The 25326-nt window shown below is 41.4% G+C and overlaps 1 protein-coding gene across 1 annotated transcript in view; it reads right to left on the bottom strand.

Moving 5' to 3' along the window:
* Positions 1–6905: 6905 nt before the first annotated feature.
* The window catches only part of LOC149320435 (vomeronasal type-2 receptor 26-like), a 30953-nt gene continuing 12532 nt past the window's right edge, over positions 6906–25326 (bottom strand). Inside the window, exons 3-6 of the mRNA XM_089499671.1 lie at positions 20613–20852; positions 10458–10688; positions 7990–8116; positions 6906–7816 (exon numbers count right to left, since the gene is read on the bottom strand). Of these exons, the coding sequence (XP_089355797.1) occupies positions 6906–7816; positions 7990–8116; positions 10458–10688; positions 20613–20852 (1509 nt within the window). The remainder of the gene's footprint in view (positions 7817–7989; positions 8117–10457; positions 10689–20612; positions 20853–25326) is intronic.

Here is a 25326-nt window from a genome sequence, read left to right as displayed (position 1 = left end):
TGTTCTGGGTCCTGTTCTCTGGAGCAGCAGAAAACAAGCTTACTCCCGCCTCAATATGACATCCCTTCAGATATTTAAACAGGGCTACCATATCACCTCTTAACCTTCTCTTCTCCAGGCTAAACATCCCCAGCTTCCTAAGTCGTTCCTCATAGGGCATGATTTCCAGACCCTTCACCATTTTAGTCAACCTCCTTTGGACATGCTCCAGTTTCTCAACCTCCTTTTTGAATTGTGGTGCCCAGAACTAGACACAGTGGGACTATTACATGCTTTGATCTAGACACTATACTTCTATCGATGCAGCCTAAAATCGCATTGGCCTTTTTAGCTGCCGCATCGCACTGTTAACTCATGTTCAGCTTGTGGTCTACTTGGACTCCTAGATCCCTTTCACATGTGGTCTCATTCAGCCAGGTGTCACCCATCCTATATCTGTGCCTTTCATTTTTCCGCCCTAAGTGCACTACCTTACATTTCTCCGTATTGAAATTCATTTTGTTAGCTTTGGCCCAGCATTCTAGTCTGTTCAAGTCATTTTGAATTTTGATCCCTGTCCTCTGGGGTATTAGTTATTACTCCTAATTTGATGTCATCTTCAAATTTGATAAGTATGCCTCCGATTCTTTCATCCAAGTCATTGATAAAGATGTTGAATAGCACTGGGCCCAGGACAGAACCCTGTTGGACCCCACTGGTCATTTTTCTCCAGGATGAAAATTTCTCTCCATTGAGCTATGGAATTCTGGGAGATCCATCTCTCCCTCCAGCCTCCTGTTTCTTTCCCTTCACATCTGTCATCTGTTTCCACCCTCCATCCCTAGCCTCACGTGAATGATAGGGAATGTCACCTATCTCTAAATGCCCTCTGCTTCATCCGAATGTATCACTCACCGGCAAAATTATTGTTATTATTGTTATTATTATTATTTTGCAGTGAAATTATTATTATTATTATTATTATTATTATTATTATTAAATTTCTTTCACTGCAAAATAATCAGTGTAGAAACTGCAGTTCTACTTGGAAGTAAATCCTGTCTCCACCTTGGTCTCACTTTGGAGGAGGTCCTGCCCCCCACCCCCAAAGAGTCCTTTAGAAATTTTACTAACCCCACTCTCTCTCTTTGCCCCCTCTTTTCCCTTTCTCTCCCCCCCCCCCGATCTCCCTCCTCCTCGCCAGCATGTCTCCTGTCCACGTTAAAATGTGAATGCATTCATTCAGGGGGGAACACCGGAAGCAAATGGGGCAAAATTGCAGCATGGCATCATGGGAAATTTGCAACCCAGGGGTTTTGCGGTGGTGTACCAGAGCACAATCAAAAGTGTCATTCCATATACATTCATATACATTCTACTCCGAGTCCCACGACTCCTTTTCCAGAATAGATATGTTTTTAATGAATAAAGAGTTACTACCCCTAGTTAAATCTATGGATACCCGGGTAACGTCTTTTTCTGACCATAATTTGATCTCCATGGAAATCTTGGAACCCAAAAAAAGTATGTACTGGAGACTGCCTCAGGATCTTTTGAATGATGAAGATGTTGTTAAGGAAGTAAGGGAAGCCTTGATTCATTACTTTAAAGAGAACAATACTGATGAAATGAAAAAGAAGACGATTTGGGACGCTAGCAAAGCGGTCATTAGAGGGATTTTGATTAAAACAAGTTTCTTTAAACGGAAAGAATCTCAAATCAAAAGGGCCAAAATTCAAGAAGAGCTGGAGAGTTTAGAGAAAGAATGGAAACAAAAGGGCAATAAAGCATTGAAAGTGAAAATGGAAGCTTTTAAGCAGGAATTAAAGATATTGGATGTGAAAGAGCTAAAAAGGAAATTGCTGCTGGCAAAGCAAAGAACTTTCGAGCAGGGAAATAAAGCGGGAAAGCTATTAGCTGCTCAATTAAAGAAACAAAGAGAAAAAAAGATGATCACGTGCATTAACTTTAATGGTAAAAAATATACTGAACAAAGTACTATTAAGGAACTCTTTAAAAAAAATTTTCAGAATCTGTATAGCAAACCCGAAGAGAGTCATGTATCTGAAACGAGACTTCATGATTATCTGAGTAACCAAAAATCTTTAATATTCAATGAAGATGAAAGACAGAAGATAAACCATAAGGTGACGATAGAGGAAATATCAAAAGCCATTAAGAAATTAAAGATCAATAAGTCCCCGGGACCTGACGGCTTCTCGGCTATATATTACAAGAAATTGGAAGATATATTGGTGGGTCCGTTGAAGGATACGATAAATGATGTTTCAGAGAATGGTCTACCAGAAACTTGGAGAGAAGCCTTGATTGTGTTAATTCCTAAGAATCCAAATATTCAAGAGGACATAAACAACTTTAGACCTATTTCATTGACCAGTGTAGACTATAAGATTTACTCGAGCATTCTAGCAGATAGATTAAGAGAAATATTAAGTAAGCATATTCACGAAGATCAATGTGGCTTTTTGCCGAATCGACAGGGGAGGGATAACCTTAGGATTGTTATGAATATTATTGAACATGGTGAGGCTGATTGTAGTAAGAAACTAGCTTTTTTGCTTTTGGATTTAGAAAAAGCTTTTGATAGGATTTCTTGGAGATATTTGAAAGACCTATTAAGATCAATGAATATAGGAAATCAGCTGTTAACGTGGGTAGGTGCTATTTATGAAGATCAGAGAGCGCAACTTTTAGTGAATGGCGAAAAAACAGAGTTCTTTTAAATCGAACGTGGAACCAGACAAGGGTGCCCTCTGTCGCCCCTTCTGTTTATAACAGCTTTTGAGGTATTAATGAATAAGATAAGAGCTAATGATGATATTAAGGGAATCTCTATTAGAAAACATTCCTTTAAAGTAAGAGCTTTTGCTGACGATTTAATTTGTCTTCTAGAAGACCCGAACCATTCATTGCCGGCCCTCAATAGTACAATCCATTTGTTTTCAGAATGTTCTGGATTGAAAGTCAACCAAAGTAAATCAGAAATATTAACGAAAAACTTAGATAAGACAGAACAGTTGGAATTAAGTAAGGGGTCAGGATATAGAGTGGTAAATAAGGTCAAATATCTAGGAATCTATCTAACTAGTAGAAATATGGACTTATTCCAGAATAATTATGATAGGCGATGGAGAGATGTGAAGAGAGATATGATATTATGGTCAAAATTACACCTTTCATTTTCTGGGAGAATTTCGATATTAAAGATGAATATCCTTCCCCGATTCTTATATCTGTTTCAAAATATTCCTATAATTGTTAATAAAAAATGTTTCGCCCCATGGCAAAGAGAATTTTCAAAATTTCTCTGGGAGGGAAAGCGACCGAGAGTGAGGTGGAAATTGCTAACGGATGATGTGCTTAGGGGGGGATGTTCGTTGCCCAACTTTGAGTTGTATTATTTGGCATCATCTTTATGTTGGATTGAGAATTGGGTTACATTGCAAAATGAAAGATTGATGACCTTGGAGTGTGGAGATCTGCGATTTGGAATACATGCGTACCTGTGGTACGACAAAGTGAAAGAACATAAGGGATTTGAACAACACTTTTTGAGAAAGGCTCTTCTTTTTGTTTGGAATACTGTTAAGAACCTTTTTTATACTGGTTTACCTCTTTGGGTGTCACCACAAGAGGCTTTATTCAGAAGAACCAAGGATTTAGCAATTCCTGGCTGACTTACAAAGACCTAATATTCTGGAGACCAGATAATATTATATCATTTAAACAGAAAGATGTTATTTTGTTGGACAACCAAGAAATTGATTGGTATTTGCATTTTCAACTTGCTAATAGGTTCAGACTAGATTTAAAACAGAAAGGTTTTTGTAAAGGAATTAATGAATTAGATAAGATTTTGTTGGACAAGGGGAACAAACATCTGTCACAATATTACAAGATTTTGAAAGCAAGACAATTGGAGGATGAACTAGTGAAACATTCAATGATTAGATGGTCCCAAGACTTAGAGAAGGTTATAGAACTAGAGCACTGGGAAAAATCATGGAGAGACACGAAAAGATTTACTGTATGCCAAAATTACAAGGAAAATTACACTAAAATGCTCCATAGATGGTATATGACACCTGTTAAGATTAATCAAATTTATAAGACTTCAAACAATCTTTGTTGGAAGTGTGAGAAAAAGGAAGGTTCTTTTCTTCATCTATGGTGGGACTGTGAGATGGCTAGAACTTTTTGGAAGAGTATACATAGATTAATGATTAATATCCTTCAGGTGGAAATACCTCTAGATCCCCGTATTTTTTTGTTAAATATGATCTGTATTATGGAGGAACCTAATGTAAGAAAGAAGTCTTCCTTAATATTGTATATGATTACTGTAGGTCGAATTTTATACGCACAATATTGGAAAAAGAAGGAGATCCCCAGTGAAATGGAATGGTTAAGTAAGCTATGGGAAGCCAAAGAAATGGATGTATTAACAGAGAGTCTGAAAAATAAGGATGTGAAGAAGATAATTGTAAGATGGGAATGTCTGGAATTGTATTGTGGCTTAAAGTTATGATAAACAGATGGCTCTCAGGAAATAGTAGTATACTTAGAGAAAATGATTTGTATGCTTTTTTCCCCCGCTTTTTTTCTTTTTAGTTTTGCCTTTTCCTCTATATGATATATTGGTAAAATATCAAAGGCTATGGTCTCTTTTGGGTTGGGATTTAGTGGAATTCGATATAACATCATTTAGTTAATTACCGCAGAATGTGTCGGAAGTGCATGTAGCTTTTTATATGATATGAGGAGATAAGCATATTTTTGTTTTGTCATTTGTCTATATTATTTATGTTAATGTTGTGTATTGTCAGTGATGTTTTTTATATTAATATGTGTATGTCTGCTTTACAATTAAAAAAAATAAAGAAAAAAAAAGTGTCATTCCACACTAGACCAATACGCAGTGAATTCAAAGCAAGCTTGAATGCGAATCCTGTCAACTCACTTATTTAGCTAACTCTCCAAAATTAGGAGCCAGTAAGGATTCAGTCCAGAAGCACCACAGAAGCGCCATGGGAGGAGCTCCCATTGAAAGGAACCAGGTGTGAAAATACATTAACGTTATAACATGAATTCACATCGCTCGATTCTCAGTCACCCTGGATTATTAGACTAAGACCAAAGAATGACTGGTTTGCTACCTGTATATATATCCTGAAAAAGGTTTGCGGGGGGTGGGGGGGTGGGGGTGGGCAGAAACCCAGAGTAGAATGGATTAAATTGTTTCAGATGGTTCCCCCAGATAGGAAAGAATGTTCTGAATTTGACTTGAATGCAATGGGTGATTGGTGCAAAGGAGATTGGCACACTGGCTCTCAGGTCCTTTGTCTGACTATGTAGTTCTAGTCCTATTCCTTAGCCATGATCCCTTCACCCTCTCCAAACATAATAGGGTCTGGTGGAAATTACAATGCTTTCACCAAGGTGGGTGCCCTCCTACCCCTTGCTAGCTCTGCAAGTTAGCAACACTACTAAGGGGTAGCTTGGCAAATCTACTAAGAGCTTTGGCTTCCACAGTGGGGTCAAATCCAAGTCACCCACAACAACTTTATTAATTTTATATCAAAGAGGGAAGTGTGAAAAGGGGTTAAATCTTGGGGTTAAATCTTGTCTTCACAACAATAATATAAAACAGGCAATAAAATCCCCCTCCCCCCCAAAAAAAATCCAATATGTGAAATTTAGAAGCAGATTGAAAAGACAGGATAGGAAATGAAAGGAAAGAGGTGAAAAGGTCAGTTTTCAAAAGGCTGGTGGGGTATATGTGTGAACCTGGCTGTGAGCAACATGAAAAACAGAGAAGGGAACATTTTTCCATAGGAAAAAAAAATCATCATTTTTGAAGAGAAGGCAAAAAGAGCAAATTGGGGTGATAAATGTCCCCAAAGAGAGCCAGCGTAGTGTAGTGGGTTGAATATTGGACTACAGCTCTGGAGAGCAGAGTTGGAATCCTCACTTGGCCATGGAAAGCCATATGGTGACCTTGGACAAGTCCTACTCTCAGCCTCTAAAGAAGGCAATGGTAAACCTCCTCTGAACAAATTTTGCCAAAGAAAATGCCATCATGGGATTCACCTTAGAGTTACCATAGGCTGGAAAGGAACACAGCAGCAGCAGCAGCAGCAACCTTACAAACCGTGTGTCTTTTTCTCATATTGTTCCATGGATTGTACAAACCATGTCAGCATACAAGTGTTTTGTTTTCTATGTAACTCCCCAGTAGCCCCTCTTGTGATCCTACCACCAATTTTACCACATGACTTTTGGGGAAGCACTGTGTCACAAGTATCAGAATGCTCATACCAAATTATTACACTAATGATGTTCAAGCACACACCATACATTATATTGAATAATGTTAGATAAGGAAACATTTTATTCAACTGGGATCTAATCAGAACTAATTTCTTTGTATAAACTTAGGAAAGTTTACAGAACATATCCAACTTATGCAGACTTTGGGCAGAATCAGGACATCTGAAGACCTTACATATTTTGCAAGAAAAACAAGTCAAAATAATGCATCATTTTGTCCTACAAATATAAAAGATTCCAAAATATTTCTTTTCTGCAGATTATATTTCCTTCTTTGCTGCCAGGGAGAAATAACGTCACAGAAACAATGTTTGATTCTCTTTTAAAAAAAGAAAAGGAAAGGAAACAAAGGGCTCCATTGTCTTTTTACTATCCTCAATGCAAGTGCTCAAAAACTAGAGAATAGAAATGCTACAACAGTTTGTAAAGATAAAAGGAGAAAGTTGTTTCTCTCTTGCTGTGTCTTGGTTTTCTTTCGTCATACAAAATGGCCGGAGGAGAGGTTCCTTAAATAGTTAGCTGATAGAGAAAGTTCACTTTTCAAATCTGCTCTTCACTATTTGCAATAGAAATGATCAAAAACTGTCTTTAGATTTTGTCATTAGATTTTCCTTTGTGTTCAGATCTGGCCTCAGCACAATAATGTAGCATTTAGGGATAAAGATGCAACCCAAGAGCCCAGCATTGGAGGCCAAGATGGAGAAGATCTGCACAGCTACCATGTACTTTCCCTTAGTGCTCAGGTAGGTGGGTACAAAGGAGACCCAGACGCTGCAGAAGACCAGCATGCTGAAGGTGATCAGCTTGGCTTCATTGAAGGCCCCAGGCAGCTTCCTGGCCAGGAAAGCAACTGTGAAGCAGGTGACAGCAAGGAAGCCCATGTAACCAAGGGCAATGTAGAACATGGTCACAGACCCTTCGTTGCATTTCAGTAGGATCTCTCCGGGCTGGGAATGCATATCCAAGTCAGGGAATGGAGGAGAGATGCTCAGCCATATACAACAGATGACAATTTCAACAAAGGAACATGAAATCACAATGGAGTTTGCCAAGCCCTTCCCCAGATATCTTCTTACCCTATTCCCTGGCTGTGTGGCCAGGAAAGCCAGCACTACAGTGATGGTTTTGGCCAAAACAGAAGAGACAGCAATGGTGAAAATGATGCTGAAAGCAGTTTGTCGAAGAAGGCAAGTGGTTTTCTTTGGCTGGCCAATGAATAAGAGGCAGGACAAGAAAGAAAACAGGAGCGAGAGAAGCAAAAGGTAAGAGAGGTCCCGGTTGTTGGCTCTGACTACTGGAGTGTCTAGGTATTTGATGAAGATAAGTAAAACAACCACTGTGCAGAGGGACAAGACTAGTACAAACGAAACCAGGACAATCCCCAAAGGTTCTTCATAAGACAAGAAAGTGATGACCTTGGGAAGACATTGATCTCGGCCTTTGTTTGGATACTGATCTTCTGGACATTTGGTGCAACGTTCTGCATCTAAAGAGAAAGAGTGGTTTAACGACAAATAAATCCATATTCCTTCAGTCAAATATACAAACAAACATCATCCTCTCCTCTATTAAATGTAAGGAAAAGATACTGATAAGGAAATACAGGAAGAAGATGGTGCTGGAAAACTAAATTGCTTCATTTATTCAGGGGTCGCCTACCTTCCTGAGTGGAAATGGTTCCTGCTGCACATGGGTCACAAGAATAGCAGCAATGTGGCAGTTCTTCTTGAACTTTTTTAGCATATCCAGGCTGACATCTCTTGACACACCTGGAATGAGGCACAGTCTAACATGAAAGAGAAGGAGCATCAATGAGAAAGGTCTAGGAATATTTTCAGCTGCACAAAGGGATAATACAGTTTGGAAAAGACTGATGCTAGCTAAAATTCAAAAACATTTTAATGCAAAACGGTGTATCAGGGAAACACTTGGATTCATTTGTGGGGATTCTTTCTTTAAACATTTCTATCCTGTTTTTGTATCCTGCCACCTTGTTATCAATAGCCCTGCTCATCGTCAGCAAACTTAGCACTGTAGAAAGGGTAGATCCATCCCATCCCCACTTTATAGTGCTACAATTTAAGATACCAACAAAATGTAGTGTTAGCAAACTCAACATAACTCCATGAGGCAGGGGAAAGAATCCAGATCTTTTCATACAGGACAGGCATTTTTGGTTGTTAACTTCACAGCCTGGGGATACACCAATGAAATACAGAGTACAAACTGGTGAAACCTATAGAATATAGCATATAAGATATAATATAGGAAAGTAGATGTAGTGTATCAGTCCAAACTCGGCAGCAGTTGAAGTCTGGGAAATGCCTGTCTGAGTCTCAAGAACGTATCATTGAAAATAACTTCATATTGTGGGTGTGAGCAGATGTGACCCTAGTAACCTTTAGCAGATTTAATGTGCTCAATTGTAACCAGGATAAGAGGGTGTCCTGTAGATTTGACTAACCTCTTAGCTGGTGTAATGACTGACAGCCAGCATTCAAAGACTCCAAATATACTGTGGGTGGAGTCCTGGATAAAGCTCTTTTTTATTGGATATTGTAATTGAGGAATAGTTAGAACCTTTTTTTAATTTATTTTGATTGGAGAACTGATAATCCTAGGCTAGGCTCAGGAGAGAATAACAGGAGCCAAGACTGATTCCCCAGATGAGACTACATTTGGTGTGTTTCCACCAATGAAAGCTGCTGTCTCTGGCAGCTACAGTGTTCCTGATAGACTAATAACCTGCCTCAACATGCTGAAACATAGACCATACTGATAAGAGAAAGAAAGAAATCTCATATAGGCTCTGCTGAAAGAGATATATGTCCCATTAAGCTTGTAATGGATTATAGATGTAATGAATGCTGTTAAGGTCTAACAATGCTCAAAGAGTCCTTGAATGCTTGTGTGTTCACAGATCCCTTCTTAGAGATGTGTAATGTCAACAGGTGTCATGCCCAGCATGGCTGAAGACTCAGGGCAGGACTGTGAGGCTGAGCTGGAGCCTCAGCTTGAAAGTGAGCCTGGCCCTAGGTCTGCTCTGAGAGCTCCAGCAGAGTCTGTGGCCTGAAAAGAGACTCAGCAACCAAGCCTTCCAGCAGCAGAGCTTCCAGGCATGGAGGAGGAGGCAGACACCGACATACCTACCTTCAGCCAGAGATGGTCTGAAAGGGTGTACCTCAGGTGCTCACAGAGGCTTTATGAGAAATGCCAGTTAATCTAAAAACACCTGGGGTCACCAGACAAGGGAAAGACGCCAGACTGGCTGTCAGAGACTATCTGAGTTTGCTGGTAAAATAATTGTTCCTGACCTTCTCTTCATCCTTATGGCCTGAACCCTTGCTTCTCAGATTGCCTGATCATCTTGCATCTCTGGGACCCTTGACCTTGGATTGTTTGACTGTGTTTCTCTGGAATCCTTGATCTTGGACTGCCTGACTTCTCTCTTGGATTGACCCCCGGATTTGAGACCATAGACTTTTGGTACGGGACTTTGCCTTTGCTTTGGCTTTATTTTCACAAGCTCTGTGAGGAGTTACTTTGTTTATTGTTAAGGCTGTGGCTATCAGCTATTTGGCTGCTTTCCCAGACAACAGGTGAGATTGTATTCCTTGATGGAGAGATGACTATGGATATGACACAAGGGACAGAATTCTGTATATGTGAAATGTTTGTAAAATGCCTTAACAGTCATCATGGAAAGTGTGGAAGAAGAACCTGAAGATGATGACAATGGATAAATGTCTAAGGGCCTATACAGACAGACCAAAATAAAGCTGCTTTGGGTCACTTTGGAGATATGCTGTTTAAATGATGTATGCATCCTAAGAGACCAGAAGCCATGCCAAAACCAAGCTGCAGTCCTAAGGACTGAAGCGTAGCTTTGGTGCACTTTCTGTCTGATCAGCGTTAAGCCCCACAATACTAAATGGTTTTTGTACCCAGCTTGTTTGTAATGAGTCATATCATTGCATGATACATCCAAATTATGACAACCTGAACCTTGTCATTTTGACTTCTATTCACAAATGGACCCTAACCCCCAAAGTAGCTGCACCTTGAGCCACTGCTTTGAAGTTGAGATTAAAATCTGGAATGAGACCCTTTTTCTGACTTTCTCTTACCTTGTTAAACTGCAAGGGCCACACAATGGCTTCTGGGTGAATGGTGAGCTTTACATCAGAGTCTAACCCAACCTCAATACTCCCAACGCTCACTCTGGCAGTCGTCTCATTTGGAAACAGGACCCAGTTCACAATGTCAAAGCCAGATGCTGCCAGATCCACATCTTCATGTGAATCCTTCCCATTCATGGAAGTATTAGAAAGCTGGACATCTCTTAAGAAACCATGAAGCTAGAACAAGAGAGAAAAGAGGCTAGGATTTTGCTAATGGAAAGGAGGGTAATGCTAATCCTTAACCATGTGCACAGCCATGAGAAATTCTGGTGACACTGTCACAAACATTATAACATCACAAACACAAACACTGTCCTCTTTCTGTTAAAACAACAACAACCCTCAACTTAAGTCGAAGGCTTTCATGGCCGGCATCCATAGTTTTTTGTGGGTTTTTCAGGCTATGTGGCCATGTTCTAGCAGAGTTTCTTTCTAACGTTTCGCCAGCATCTGTGGCTGGAATGAGACCCTTTTTCTGACTTTCTCTTATCTTGTTAAACTGCAAGGGCCACATGATGGCATCTGGGTGAATGGTGAGCTTTACATCAGAGTCTAACCCAACGCTTCAGGGAATCTGACGAAACGTCAGAAAGAAACTCTGCTAGAACATGGCCTCTTAGCCCAAAAAACCCACAAAAACCCCTCAACTTGTTTTTTTTTTTTTTAAAAAAAAAACCACACATTTGATTTTCACTCATTTCCTTTTAAAATCATCTTTAATGATTTAGTAATTTCCTTTATTCTCCCATGTTCTTGAAACTGTTTCTCCCTTAGGCACATCCAGCAGCATAATCCAGCAAATTAAAGAGGAACAGCCCTTTTCAAAATGGGTAAGAACCTCCTGCATCTGGAGAAACAAAGGAAGACTGTTCCACAAAAGCAAATGCAGGTCCTAAAACATGCACAGCCTCAATAGTGCTGTATACATTGGTGGAACCACCAATAATCTTTTGCTTGTAGTTGTTAGATTTCTAGATGGTATGTACTATGCTAACCAAGCTGTCAAATACTGGGGGACTTTAGAGAGCAAGGCCTCAAATATCTGGACAAGAAGCTTTTAATGAGCTTTGACCAGTGGAGGAATCTGTAAGGAGCAGAAACATGCAAATATTTTGGGAGATTTAAAACATCTCAGATGGCACTATTCTGGATTAAAACTGGGGGGGAGGGGGAGAGAGCAGGAAAGCAAACCTGCCAATAGCCCATTTTAATAGTCCAGGCATGAAATATCCAAGGCCCGAACAAGCAGATAAGCAATCTGCTATGAACCTTTGTGTTGAATGCAACATTGCATGCCTGAACCCACACTGAAATATGCATACAAATGCACAACTGTTGTGTCACTTGGCAGGCACTTAAATTTTATGATTATGCATTTCAAGCCCCATGACACCTCAATCCACAGTTTTTTCAGTCCACTCTTCTTCTGGAACTTGGAAATGAATGCAGATGCTCTCCAAAGATTTCAAGAAGCACACTAAAGTGCTCTGTGGGCCACATGTGGCCTGTTCACTCCACTTTGCCCATACTTGCTTTACATAGTTACTCTTAGAAAGACCTTGGCCTTGTTCAGGTTCTCTCTCTCTCTGGCCACCTATTCCACCTAAACATCAGGATCAGCATTGTTTACATGGCCAAATAATGGTTTTCCCCAATAGGTCTCACCTGCCATCTGTCTTGACATATCATTTGGCAAGGCTGAAAACATTTTTCCTACCATTTTGCTGTGGACATTTCTTATCTTCTTTGAGAGGAGAAGTGAATCTGCTGTGAGTTTTAACCTAAACGGTTAAAAGGGTTATCCAAGAACCTAATGGTGGGATCTGATTCATCACTTTCTCTAAATCCCTTAACATTTTGAATATAATCCAGAATAGTTTCACAACACCACAGACATGAAAGCTGTCAACCACTAAGGCCTGCAGTTTTGTTTTATATTATTTAACATTATGACATCACATTATATTAAAACCCCTGTATTCACAGAGGATACGTTACTGGACTTATTGTGAGAACATAAAACTGTACACAGCATAGAATCCTATTAAAATGAATGGCTTCTGACAGACATTGAACATAGATTTGCACTAGAGAACCTAGAGATTCCTAGAGCAAAGACCTCTCATGGTTCTTCCATAGGATTGCATTGGAAGGCATCAATAATATCTAGAAAGAATTTATTGGAGCTTGTCCAGAGGAGGGCGACCAAAATGGTGAAGGGTCTGGAAATCATGCCTTATGAGCAAAGACTTAGGAAACTGGTTATGTTTCACATGGAGAAGAGAAGGTTAAGAGGTGATATAATAGCCCTGTTTAAATACTTGAAGGGATGTCATATTGAGGAGGGAGCAAGCTTGTTTTCTGCTGCTCCAGAGACTAGGACCCAGAACAATGGATGCAAGCTCCAGGAAAAGAGATTCCACCTCAACATTAGGAGGAACTTCCTGACAGTGAGGGCTGTTCAACAGTGAAACACATTCCTTCCTCGGAGTGTAGTGGAATCTCTCTCCTTGGAGGTCTTTAAACAGAGGCTGGGCAGCCATCTATTGGAGGTGCTTAATAGTTAATAATTAATGGTTAATATCCCATAAGAAAACTGGATTTCTCCAACTCCTAATATAAATCAATGGTTAACAAAAGTTTTTGAAATGGCAGAATTAGACAAAATGACATGATGGGTGAGAGGCAAAACAGAAGAAAAAGACTGGATTATATTCTATGATTATTTGAAAAAGAGGTTTAAAGACAATATAGTTGTGTGACAATGAGAATCTGGACTAATATATAAGGAAAATGAATATATTATGTATTTTGAATTAAGACATATAAGTCAATTAAAGTAAGAATTTATTCAAAGATTAGTCAAAGAAGCTCAAGTGGATACTCATAATTTAAAATGATGTAACTAAAAGGATATACATTAATGTACAGTTTACACAACTAAAAGTTATTAAGATAAAACAATAAATTAAAAGAAGAGATGGAAAAGACTTCCTAGGTAGAAGGAAGTCAAACTTTTATGTTGTGTGTTTTTATAAAAATGAATGAAATGTAAGTTTTATGTTGTGTTGTATATGTTTATGTCTAATGTTATATGTGGATATATATGTTGGATTAAATGGCACTAAAAATATTTAAAAAAAGAAAAGAAAAGAAAACTAGATGTCTCCTGGAAATCAACAAAAATCACTTGATGGGAAATCTTTTGATGTCCCTATAACAGGTAAGAAGATAACCTGTACTGTACCAGCAAGCACACAAACTAGATTTCTTTCAGAATAAAGCAAAAAAAAAAAAAAAAAAATTAATTCCTGAATTGTATTAGTACTTCGAATAAAAAATACCTGCCAAGGCTGCAAACCTTGATGGTCCAATCTGTTTTCTTTGTTGACCATCAACATGCACCTGGATCTGGCTGAAAGGGCAGCATTTAAGGCATGTGCCACAGCATGGACACTTCTGTAAACACTGTAGCTGTCCTTGGAGAAGATTCTCTCTATCTTCTCTTGAGGCAATGTCTCCAGTGTCTCTTTCTCTCTGCATCTTGTCCAGCCTTTCACAGAGAACTCATGTTTCAAATAGAAACACTCAAAGGATTTTTTCCAAAACTGAAAAGCAACATCGACTTCTTCATTCTGGGAATCTGTAACAAAGGAATCTGAGAAACAGGAGGTATGTTGAATCCTTTGGGGATTCTTCAGAGCCAAGGACAAGGATCCATGAAAGAATAGGAAGGACTGGTTATCAAAAAGTAAGTTCAAATTGATGTCCTGAAAAGCAGTTGTGATCCACACTTTCGTCCCAACATCATGAGTGATGTCAAGTGGACCAAATTCATAGCGAGAGTCCTCATAGGAAACAAGCACATTGACTTGTGCCCACTTGATGAGGAGATCTTTCTGGAATGACTCATTTAAGAACAATTGTTCTGATCGTCTTTTTGAGAAGGCAACACAAATTCCATTCTTGATCATCAGAGGAATCAAGACCCTCATGAACCTTTCTCCATTGTCATTGTCTGGAGCCAAGAGACCAGTCCACGTCCATTCAAAATGCAGGAGCAATTGAACTATCCCCCGGTACTGGGTTTCTTCTGTCGGCACCATGCGATGGATAAAGGGGAATTGACTTTTATCATTGAGCTCTTGGGCAGCAAAGCCATAATTAATCTAATGAGGAAAAGTTGATTTGTTACTATGTTATTTAGCTGAAAGGTTGGATATCTCTTAATCTGAAATTATTACTATCAAATGAAATATTTGCCATTTTGATAGAGGGAGCTATACATTTCTTGGGAGCCAGCATATCATAGTGTTTTGAGCAATGTTCTGTGTCTAAGATGTAGCACCATAGAGACTTCTTGAAGAATGAGGTGTTCTTTGCCCAAGAAAGGGGCCTGTGGCTTTAGGAATTGGAGGCACTGCTTTGCAGTGGTTCCGCTCCTTCCTCTCGGGCAGGTTCCAGAGGGTGATGCTCGGGGACAGTCGCTCTTCAAAAATGGAGCTTAATTGTGGTGTCCCTCAAGGCGCCATCCTGTCCCCGATGCTATTTAACATCTATATGAAGCCGCTGGGAGAAATCATCCGTGGATATGGGGCTGGGTGTTATCAATATGCTGATGACACCCAAATATTTTTCCCCATGTCCCGGTCATCAGCAACAACTGGAGCCCTGGTGGCGCAGTGGTTAAATGCCTGTACTGCAGCCATTCACTCAAAACCACAAGGTTGCGAGTTCAAGACCAGCAAAAGGGCCCAAGTTCGACTCAGGCTTGCATCCTTCCGAGGTCGCTAAAATGAGGACCCAGACTGTTGGGGGCAAATTAGCTTACTTGCTAATTAGCTTACTTGCTGTTCACCGCTATGATCTTTGGAATAGCGGTATATAAATAAAACAAATTATTATTATTATTATTAACAACGACAGATGGTATCTCTCCCCTCAACCAGTGTCTTCAGGCAGTAATGGATTGGATGAGGGAAAACAAGCTCAAGTTGAATCCAGACAAAACGAGGTACTTATGGTAGGGGCCCCCAAACCAGGGATTGGGCTGCAACCTCCAGTCCTAGAGGGGCTCACGCTCTCCTCGAAGGACTGTGTTCGCAGTCTGGGGGTGCTTCTTGATCCGTCGCTTCAGATGAGGAATCAGGTGAATGTGACGGTCAGGAGCGCCTGCTATCAGCTTCGGCTGATACGCCAGCTGCGCGCTTTCCTGGAACAGGGCGACCTCGAAACTGTAGTACATGCGCTGGTAACCTCAAGACTTGATTTTTGCAATGCACTCTACATGGGGCTACCCTTGTGCCTAGTCCGGAAACTCCAGTTAGTACAGAATATGGCAGCCAGGTTGGTCACAGGAACAGCAAGGAGTGACCATATAACACCAATACTGAAGTCACTCCACTGGCTGCCAATTAGTTTCCGGGCACAGTACAAGGTGTTGGTTATTACCTTTAAAGCCCTACATGGCTTGGGCCCAACCTATCTGAGGGATCGCCTGCTTCCATATAATCCACCCCGTACACTCAGGTCCTCCGGGAGGAATTTATTACAGCCCTTAAAGACCAGGTTGACAGCGACCTCCCAGAAGACATTCTCTGCAGCCGCTCCCAATTTATGGAATGGCCTGCCGGACGAGATCCGTCAAATTACCAATCTAGAGAGCTTTAAAAAAGCCATTAAGACGGATCTCTTCCGGCAAGCCTTCCCGGAATAAAATGCTCGGCCACAAATAAGACCTCCCATCCAGCGAACTCTGCCTATGATGATTTTTATTTAGCTCTTAGTTTTTAATCTTACATTGTTTAATCTTGTTTTAAGGGGGGTATTATGTATATATGGATGTATTTTAACCTGTTGTACGCCACTTTGATTGCTTGGCAAAAAGCGGGATACAAATAAAATTTTTATTTATTATTTATTATTTATTTACAGGAGATGGAGACCTCCTGGATGCCAAGAGGAGTTAATTTACCACTATGAATGGAGTTTATATTTTAATAATAATAATAAGTTTTATTTATGTTTTCCCGCCTCTCCCGGTGGATTGAAGCGGGATTACAATCAGATTATAACATTCACCAATAGTAATTCTAATAACAATGTTAAAATCACAATATAAAAATCATGCATTATCTAAAACAAGTTAGTACAATACAATACAACATCTCAGTATAACATCTCAGGTTAACATCCCAAAATATAGTCCTATTCGGGAGAAGTATTTCATCGAATCTATAGAAGATCAGGAGGGTATGCCTGTCGGAATAGATAAGTTTTCAGTGCCTTCTTAAAAACATCTAAGGTGGAAATAAGTCGGAGGTCTTTTGGAAGGCTATTCCAAAGTGTAGGGGCCTTTGCCGAGTATGCTCTCTGGGGAGTGGTTGTTAATCTCACTTTAGGATGATCAAGTAAATTCTTCCCACTTGTCCTGAGAGTGCGAGGCGGATTACGCCGGGAGAGGCGTTCCCTCAAGTAACTCGGGCCCAAGCCATGTGGGCTTTTTTAATACCCTTTGACTCAGCCCATGCGACCAAGACAGGTTTCTGCATTGAGATCCATCCAAATCAACTGAACTACTGCAAAGACAAGACCTCTACAAAAGGGAGCTCTGTGACTCCTACACCATTACTTTTCTTATTCCTGTATGATTTTTCTCATCTTTTGCCTGATGAACAATCCAGTGTAGATTTGAAAGCTTGCATGATGTGTTTTGTACATTTTAACTAGCCAATAAAGGTATCATTCTTAATGGATTTGGGGGTTTGTTTTATTTTGCTATATAGTCATCCATGAATATGTATCTTGAGCAGAATAAGGTTGTATTTACTTAATTGTATATATGTATATGTTGGCTCATTCTACCAAACACATATAGCTTGGACTGCATGTTCCTGCAAATTAATATAGTTGACACTCTTTATCCACGGATTCAAGCATCCATGACTTAAAAAAATAAAAAATATATAAGTTTATATAAGGGAAATCATTTCACTATGTCTTTGTACTATGGCAATTGAGCATCCACGGATTTTGTTAACCACAAAGGGTCCTACAAGCAAACCTCAGTGGACATCAAGGGCCAACTGTATGTATAAATAGACAAATAAGTTCCAAAAAGCAAACCTTGAACTTAACATTTTATATAAGGGAAATCATTTCACTATGTCTTTGTACTATGGCAATTGAGCATCCACGGATTTTGTTAACCACAAAGGGTCCTACAAGCAAACCTCAGTGGACATCAAGGGCCAACTGTATGTATAAATAGACAAATATCAGTACAAAACAAATATCAAACACAACACTGCAAATAGATACCCAGCATGGCTAATACTCCAGAGGACAGGTTCAAAATTCAAAATGACCGGAATAGTCTAGAAATCTGGGCCAAAGCTAACAAAATAAAATTCAACACAGAGAAATGTAAGGTACTTCACTTAGGGCAGAAAAATGAAATGCACAGATATATGATGGACGACACCTGGCTGAAAGAGACTACATGTGAAAGGGATCTAGGAGTCCAAGCAGACTACAAGTTGAACATGAGTCCATAGTGTGATGCAGCAGCTAAAAAGACCAATGCAAAGTTAGGCTGCAATGATAGAAGTATAGTGTCTAGATCAAGAGAAGTAATAGTGTCACTCTATTCTGCTTTGGTCAGGCCTAGCCTGGAATATTGTGTCTAGTTCTGGGCACCACAATTCAAAAAGGATGTTGAGAAACTGGAGTGTGTGCAAAGGAGGGCGACTAAAATGGTGAAGGGTCTGGAAAACATACCCTATGAAGAAAGACTTAGGGAGCCGGAGATGTTTAGCCTGGAGAAGAGAAGGTTAAGAGGTGATATGATAGCCCTGTTTAAATACTTGAAGGGATGTCATATCGAGGAGGGAGCAAACTTGTTTTCTGATGCTCCAGAGACTAGGAGCCAGAAAATAGATGCAAGCTACAAGAAAAGAGATCCCACCTAAACATTAGGAGGAACTTCCTCACAGTAAGGGCTTTTCGCCAGTGAAACACACTCCCTTGGAGTGTAGTGGAGACTCCTTCCTTAGAGGTCTTTAAGCAGAGGCTGGATGGCCATCTGTCGGGGATGCTTTGCTTGAGAGTTCCTGCATGGCAGAAGAGGGTTGGACTGGATGGCCCTTGTGGTGTCTTCCAATTATATGATTCTATGATTCCATAATGATTTCACTGTTGTACTGGGATTCATAGAATCATAGAATCATATAGTTGGAAGAGACCACAAGGGCCATCCAGTGCAACCCTCTTCTGCCATGCAGGAAATCTGAATCAAAGCATACCCAACAGATGGCCATCCCGCCTCTGGTTAAAGACCTCCAAAGAAGGAGACTCCACTACACTCCGAGGGAGTGTGTTCCACTGTTGAACATCCCTTACTGTCAGGAAGTTCCTCCTAATGTTGAGGTGGAATCTCTTTTCCTGTAGCTTGGATCCATTGTTCCTGGTCCTGTTCTCTGGAGCAGCAGAAAACAAGCTTGCTCCCTCCTCAATATGACATCCCTTCAAATATTTAAACAGGGCCATCATATCACCTCTTAACCTTCTTTTCTCCAGGCTAAATATCTCCGGCTCCTGAAGTCGTTCCTTGTAGGACTGGTTTCCAGACCCTTCATCATTTTAGTTACCCTCCTTTGGACACGCTCTAGTTTCTCAATGTCCTTTTTGAATTGTGGTGCCCAGAACTGGACACACTATTCCAGGTGGGGCCTGACCAAAGCAGAATAGAGTAGCACTATTACTTTCCTTGATCTAGACACTATACTTTTATTGATGCAGCCTAAAATTGCATTGGTCTTTTTAGCTGCTGCATCGCACTCTTGACTCGTGTTTAACTTGTGGTCTACTTCAACTCCTAGATCCCTTTCACATGTAGTTTCATTCAGCCAGGGTCCCCCATCCTATATCTGTGCATTACATTTCTTTGTGTTGAAGTTCATTTTGTTAGCTTTGGCCCAGCTTTCTAGTCTATTCAGGTCAATTTGAATTTTGATCCTGTCCTATGGGATGTTAGCTATTCATCCTAATTTGGTGTCATCTACAAATTTGATCAGTATGCCCCCAGTTCTGTCATCCAAGTCATTGATAAAGTTGTTGAATAGTACTGGGCCCAGGACAGAACCCTGTGGGACACCACTGGTCACTTCTCTCAGGATGAAAAGGAGACATTGTTGAGCATATGTCCGCAGCAAAAGGAAGAAGAAGGAAACAAATTTTTGAGACTGTTGTCAAAAATGTTTTTGCCAACTGGCGTGAGATGCATCCCATCCCTTGCCAGAAGGAAAGCAAATATGATTTAATAGGAAGTCAAAGACTTTCATGGCCAGCATCCATAGTTTTTTGGGGTTTTTTTGAGCTATGTGTCCATGTTCTAGAAGAGTTTCTTCCTGATGTTTCACCAGCATCTGTGGCTGGCATTTTGAGAAAATGTATGCCTGGAAAGGACTTGGCAAACATTCTCTGCAGATGCCAGCCACAGATGCTGGTGAAACGTCAGGAAGAAACTCTTCTAGAACATGGCCACATTGCACAAAAAACCCACAAAAAACTATGATATATAACAGGCATCACTGAAACCTGGTGGGATGAATCTCATGATTGGACTGTAGGTATTCAGGGGTATCAGCTTTTCAAGAGAAATAGGCCAAAAAGGAAAAGAGGAGGAATAGCATTATATGTCAGGGATATTTACACCAATGAAGAGATCCAGGACATCAATCCTGGAAATCAGTTGGAGAGCATCTGGATAAAAAATGAAAGGGGAGGGAAACAAAAGGGATGTTATTGTGGGAGTCTACTACAAATCCCCAAGTCAGATGGAGGAATTGTGTCATGAGGGTGTCCCTGCTCAGTCAGGGAAACTCACTGGGTGACCATGTACAACTCATGCTTTCTCACCCTCCAAGGAGAGAAAATATATTGATGGTGATATATTTACCTAACTGCCATATCACTTTTTTTTTAGTGTTATCAATAATTCTCAGATTTTAAAGCTCAACTCTTTTCTTTTCGACCTCTTCCAAGAGGGACTGTAATATCAAACTCCCCATCACTGCCCTCCTCTGACATCCCCATTTGTACCTGAGGGATTTTGTAGATACCCGATATCTGAGAAATATGGATGGCGACATCAGACTCAGAATGCTCAAGGACAGCCAGCAGCTTGTGCCGTTTTTCACAATTGTAGTTTGGGGTACTCTTTATCCTGCCTGAAAGCAGATCTAGCATGGCATCTGAAGTGAGTCTTTCATTGTAATGGTTCTCATAGACGGTGTAGCCCAAGGTGACATTGGGTAAGAGCCCAGGGTTACAGTTCATCTCCTGAGCAGCAAACAGGAAAGACAAGGCATGCCAATATCTTGACAAGGAGACACTGCAAAAATATATAAATTTTCAAACGGGTAATAGTTTTACTCTGTTCAGCTGAAATGTCAGCCTATATCTGAATGGTAGTTCTAAACAGAATCATAGAATCCAATACGAAATGCATTTTGGATTTACCTATGTATTGACTTCCCATAATAACTGATTGAATAGATCGACTTAGTTTGGGAGTTCTCAACAGAATTTTAGCCACATTCAATATATATATATATATATATATATATATATATATATATCCATACAGAGTCAAGAAATCTTCATTTCATTGATTGCAGATCCATTCCTCCCATGTCCACCTCCTCCCTACACTTACTGCCCCACTAGTCTGCTTCTTCCCTTGGTTTTCTATTCCCCACAATTTGAACACATTGGGGGGTGGGGGGGTGGGATTGGCCTAAGAAAGATATTACATCAATACCAAGACAGGTACTGACTGAAATAAGCCTTTGGAGAGAGAGATATTTCCTACTTCCAACACTGTGTTGCCTGACTAACACAAACTGTGTGACTGATAGCTCAGCAAGCAGCACTGCTTCACATTCACTTGTTGCACAGCACACACCCCTGCACCATTATCTAGGAATTGTAACTGCTGGAGTGAATGGTATATGCACCACAATGGAGTTATTCCATAACTATTAAGGGATATAGAGGAACCTGGCAACCTCCTACAACCACCTGCACAACACTCATATCTATGTTGCATTACTTTTTCAGCTCCAACTAAAACACCCCCCCTGCACCATCATCTAGGAACTGTAACTGCTGGAGTGAATGGTATATGCAAAAGTGTAAGGATTCCAATAGGATTCCACCCATGTCTTCAGTCATCCATGATCACAAAAATGAATGTTTCCTGAGTGTTCAGAAAGTTCACTCAATTCTCCTACAAAGGGCATAACAAGAAAAGGCGAGGAAGCAATTCAATAAGGCTGATGAAGGATACTACTTACTCATCAAACCTTGTGAAGGGAGGTTTGGAAAAGTTATAGGGTTCCAGATGAAAAACATATCGTGGAGAGATGATTCCACCGACAAGGAAGTCTCCTGGCTTGTAATAATTTTGTGGCTTATCTGTAGCCTCCAGCAGATCCAAAGGGCATTGTGCCTCCTCCAGCTCAGAAGCAGAAAGAGGCAGCAGCAACAGGAGCAGCAGTAACAGCAGTGGGGGCATGCTGGGTCTCCTGTTAGCTACACCTGCCCTTGAGACAGTTTCTTTTAGCTTCACAGGCAATTATTCAGAAGGAAGCCTTAAGAAAACCCTCTTTTAATGTTGCAGTGCCTATACAAACCAAGACTGTGTCCAGCTATGTTTTCAGAGGTAAAGTGGAGGGAATCTACTTCACACGCACAGGTTACCCCAACCTGCTTCACATCCCAAACTCTCAGTAGCCGAGGAAATGTATTATATTATACACCAAATGTTTCTGGCCTTTTGCAGGAAATTACTACCTGTCACTCTTGATTCCAGTGTTTTAAGTGATGGGCATCAAACAATCTCTTGGGGTTTGACAAGGATAAGAACAAATCCTTATGATTTGGATAATTGTGAAAGGCACTTTTGTAATGTCCTCAACTCTCTGTGGGGCTCAAGGCTCAGTTGCAGAAAAAGGGGGAAACATATTTTCAAGAATTTCCATAGGTATTTCTGAAGACTGACATTAGTCAATGAGGGCAAGGATAAAGTTAGCATGGCCAGTACTGATGAAAATCCTTTACCTGGCCAATACTGATGATACAAATATGTGCATAACACAAACTGATGACACCTGCTGGGCACTGGAACACAATCTAACTGAGAGGACGAGGTTGGTCCCTCGCTCCTCACTCCTTCTGCTTATGGGATATTTGGCTCCTTCTTATTTGGTTTGGTTTCACAGAATGGAATCATACATTTTGCAGGGATTTCAAGAGCCATCTGGTTCAATGCCCTGGCATGCAAAAATACTAATCTAAAGCACCTGCCAGGGGATGGTCATCCAACCTCTCTTCAAAGACCTCCCAAGAAGGACTGTCCTTTACCCACAGAGCCAGTCTGTTTCACTCTCTAACAGCTCTTACGGTCAATGTTTAATAATAATAATAATAATAAATTATTTCTATACCGCCCTTCTAAAAATCAGGGCGGTGTACAACAAGAAAATCCATACAATTAAACATATTAAAATACATTAAAACATTGCAATAAAAACAAGCAAACTCATGCCAGCTCAACCAGCTGACGACGGAGGGGTGAGAAAATATACCGGGGGATAGAGTCAGGGGTAAGCCCGCTCGAAAAGATATGTTTTCAACCCCTTCTTAAATTGGGCCAGGGAGGTGGCCGAGCGGAGCTCATCGGGCAGCGAGTTCCAGAGGTTGGGGGCCAATGTGGTAAAGGCCCTCCTGGTGGTAGTAACTAGTCTAGCCTTTGGAACTCTTAATAATTGCTGCCCAGTTGATCTGAGTGTGCGGGGCGGATTGTATGGAGAGAGGCGGTCCTCCAGGTACCCTGGGCCCAAGCCATTTAAGGCTTTATAGGTAATAACCAACACCTTGTATTGCACCCGGAAGCGAATAGGCAGCCAATGAAGGTCTTTAAGCACAGGTGTTATATGACTGGCCCTGGAAGTACCAGTGACCAGTCGTGCTGCCATATTCTGCACTAGTTGCAGCTTCCGGGTATGGTACAAGGGTTGCCCCATGTAGAGCGCGTTACAGAAATCCAATCGAGAGGTTACCAGAGCATGTACTACAGTTTCAAGGTCCCTCCGGTCCGGGTAGGGACGCAGCTGGTGTATCAGCCAAAGCTGATAGCAGGTGCTCTTGACTGTCGCATCCACCTGAGAAGTAAGATGGAGCGACGAGTCAATAAGCGCCCCCAGACTGCATACTGAGTCCTTCACAGGAAGCTTGATCCCGTTCAGGACAGGTGGAACCACCGCCATCCCCGGGCCGGGAGAACCTATCACGAGTACTTCTGTTTTCTCTGGATTCAGGCTGAGTCTGTTTTCCCTCATCCAGCCCATTACCGATTCCAGACAGGCCACGAGAGGAGAGATGCCATCCCTGGTCACTGCATCAGTCGGAGACATAGAGAAAATTATTTGGGTGTCATCAGCGTACTGATAACCCCGCGCCCCATGACTCCAGATGATCTCTCCCAGCGGTTTCATGTAAATGTTGAAAAGCATGGGAGACAAAATGGCTCCTTGAGGGACCCCAGATGTAAGGGCCCTCTTATCGGACCGCACATCCCCCAGCTGCACCATCTGGAACCTCCCGGAAAGGTAGGATCAGAACCACTGGAGCGCAGTGCCCCCGATTCCCACCCCTGCCAGGCGCTCCAGAAGGATACCATGGTCTATGGTATCGAAAGCCGCTGAGATGTCCAAGAGCACTAACAGGGACACGCTACCCCTGTCCATGCCCAGATGGAGATCATCGACCAAGGCGACCATGGCAATCTCAACCCCATAGCCCGCCCGAAAACCGGTTTGAAATGGGTCTAGATAGTCCGTTTCATCCAAGATCGATTGAAGCTGGATTGCAACCGCCCTCTCGATCACCTTCCCCAAAAATGGCAGCAGCGAGACTAGCCGATAATTGTTGTGCAACAGGGGGTTGAGGGAGGACTTCTTTAACAAAGGTTTTACGATGGCCAATTTCAGACTAGCTGGAAATTGCCCTTCCCTCAAAGATGTATTAATAATCCGGTGTAACATTGCAGTTACTACCGGTCCCCCCTGGGCTGCTAACCACGAGGGACAGGGATCAAGAGAGCAGGTTGTCTTCCTAACACTTCTAAGGATCTTGTCCACATCCTCGGTACTAACAGGCTCAAACTGATCCAGTACAATCGAGTCCACAGCGGCTCTGGATGCCTCTGCTCTGGATTCTGCTCTAATGCTGGTATCAAGACCTTCGCTTATCCAAGAGGTTTTATCCACGAAGAAGTTGTTAAATTGGTCACAGCAGGCCTTAGAAGGTTCAAGGATCTGGTTCGGGGCAGGAGGGAGCTGAGTTAGCTCCCTCACAACCCTGAACAACTCTGCTGGACGCGACTCCGCGGATGCGACATGTGCAGCATAGAACGAGTTCTTGGCTGCACGTATCGCCTCTCCATAGTCCTCCAAAAGATGGTCTAGGAGAGCCTTGTCGGGTAAGCGCTGGTGTTTCCGCCAGGCGTGCTCTAGCCGTCGCAGCACCCACTTCCTTGCCTGGAGATCTTCCGTATACCAGGGCTTCTTTTTGGAAGCAGGTGAGAGGACACTTGGGAGCGATGCTGTGTATAGCCCTGGAGAGATCAGTGTCCCAGATGTTGGTCAGGGCATCAACAGTGTCGCCGTCACTTCCAACCATATACCCCTCTAGGGCTTCCTGGAACCTTTCGGGTTCCATCAGCCTTCGAGGGTGGACCATTCTAATAGGT

Source organism: Sceloporus occidentalis, unplaced genomic scaffold (genome assembly GCF_023333645.1).
Source record: "Sceloporus occidentalis isolate IW3139 unplaced genomic scaffold, rSceOcc1.0.p SCAF_1, whole genome shotgun sequence".
Lineage (NCBI taxonomy): Eukaryota > Metazoa > Chordata > Lepidosauria > Squamata > Phrynosomatidae > Sceloporus > Sceloporus occidentalis.
The sequence above is the reverse complement of the archived record's forward strand: the minus strand, read 5'-3'. Positions and strand labels throughout refer to the sequence as shown.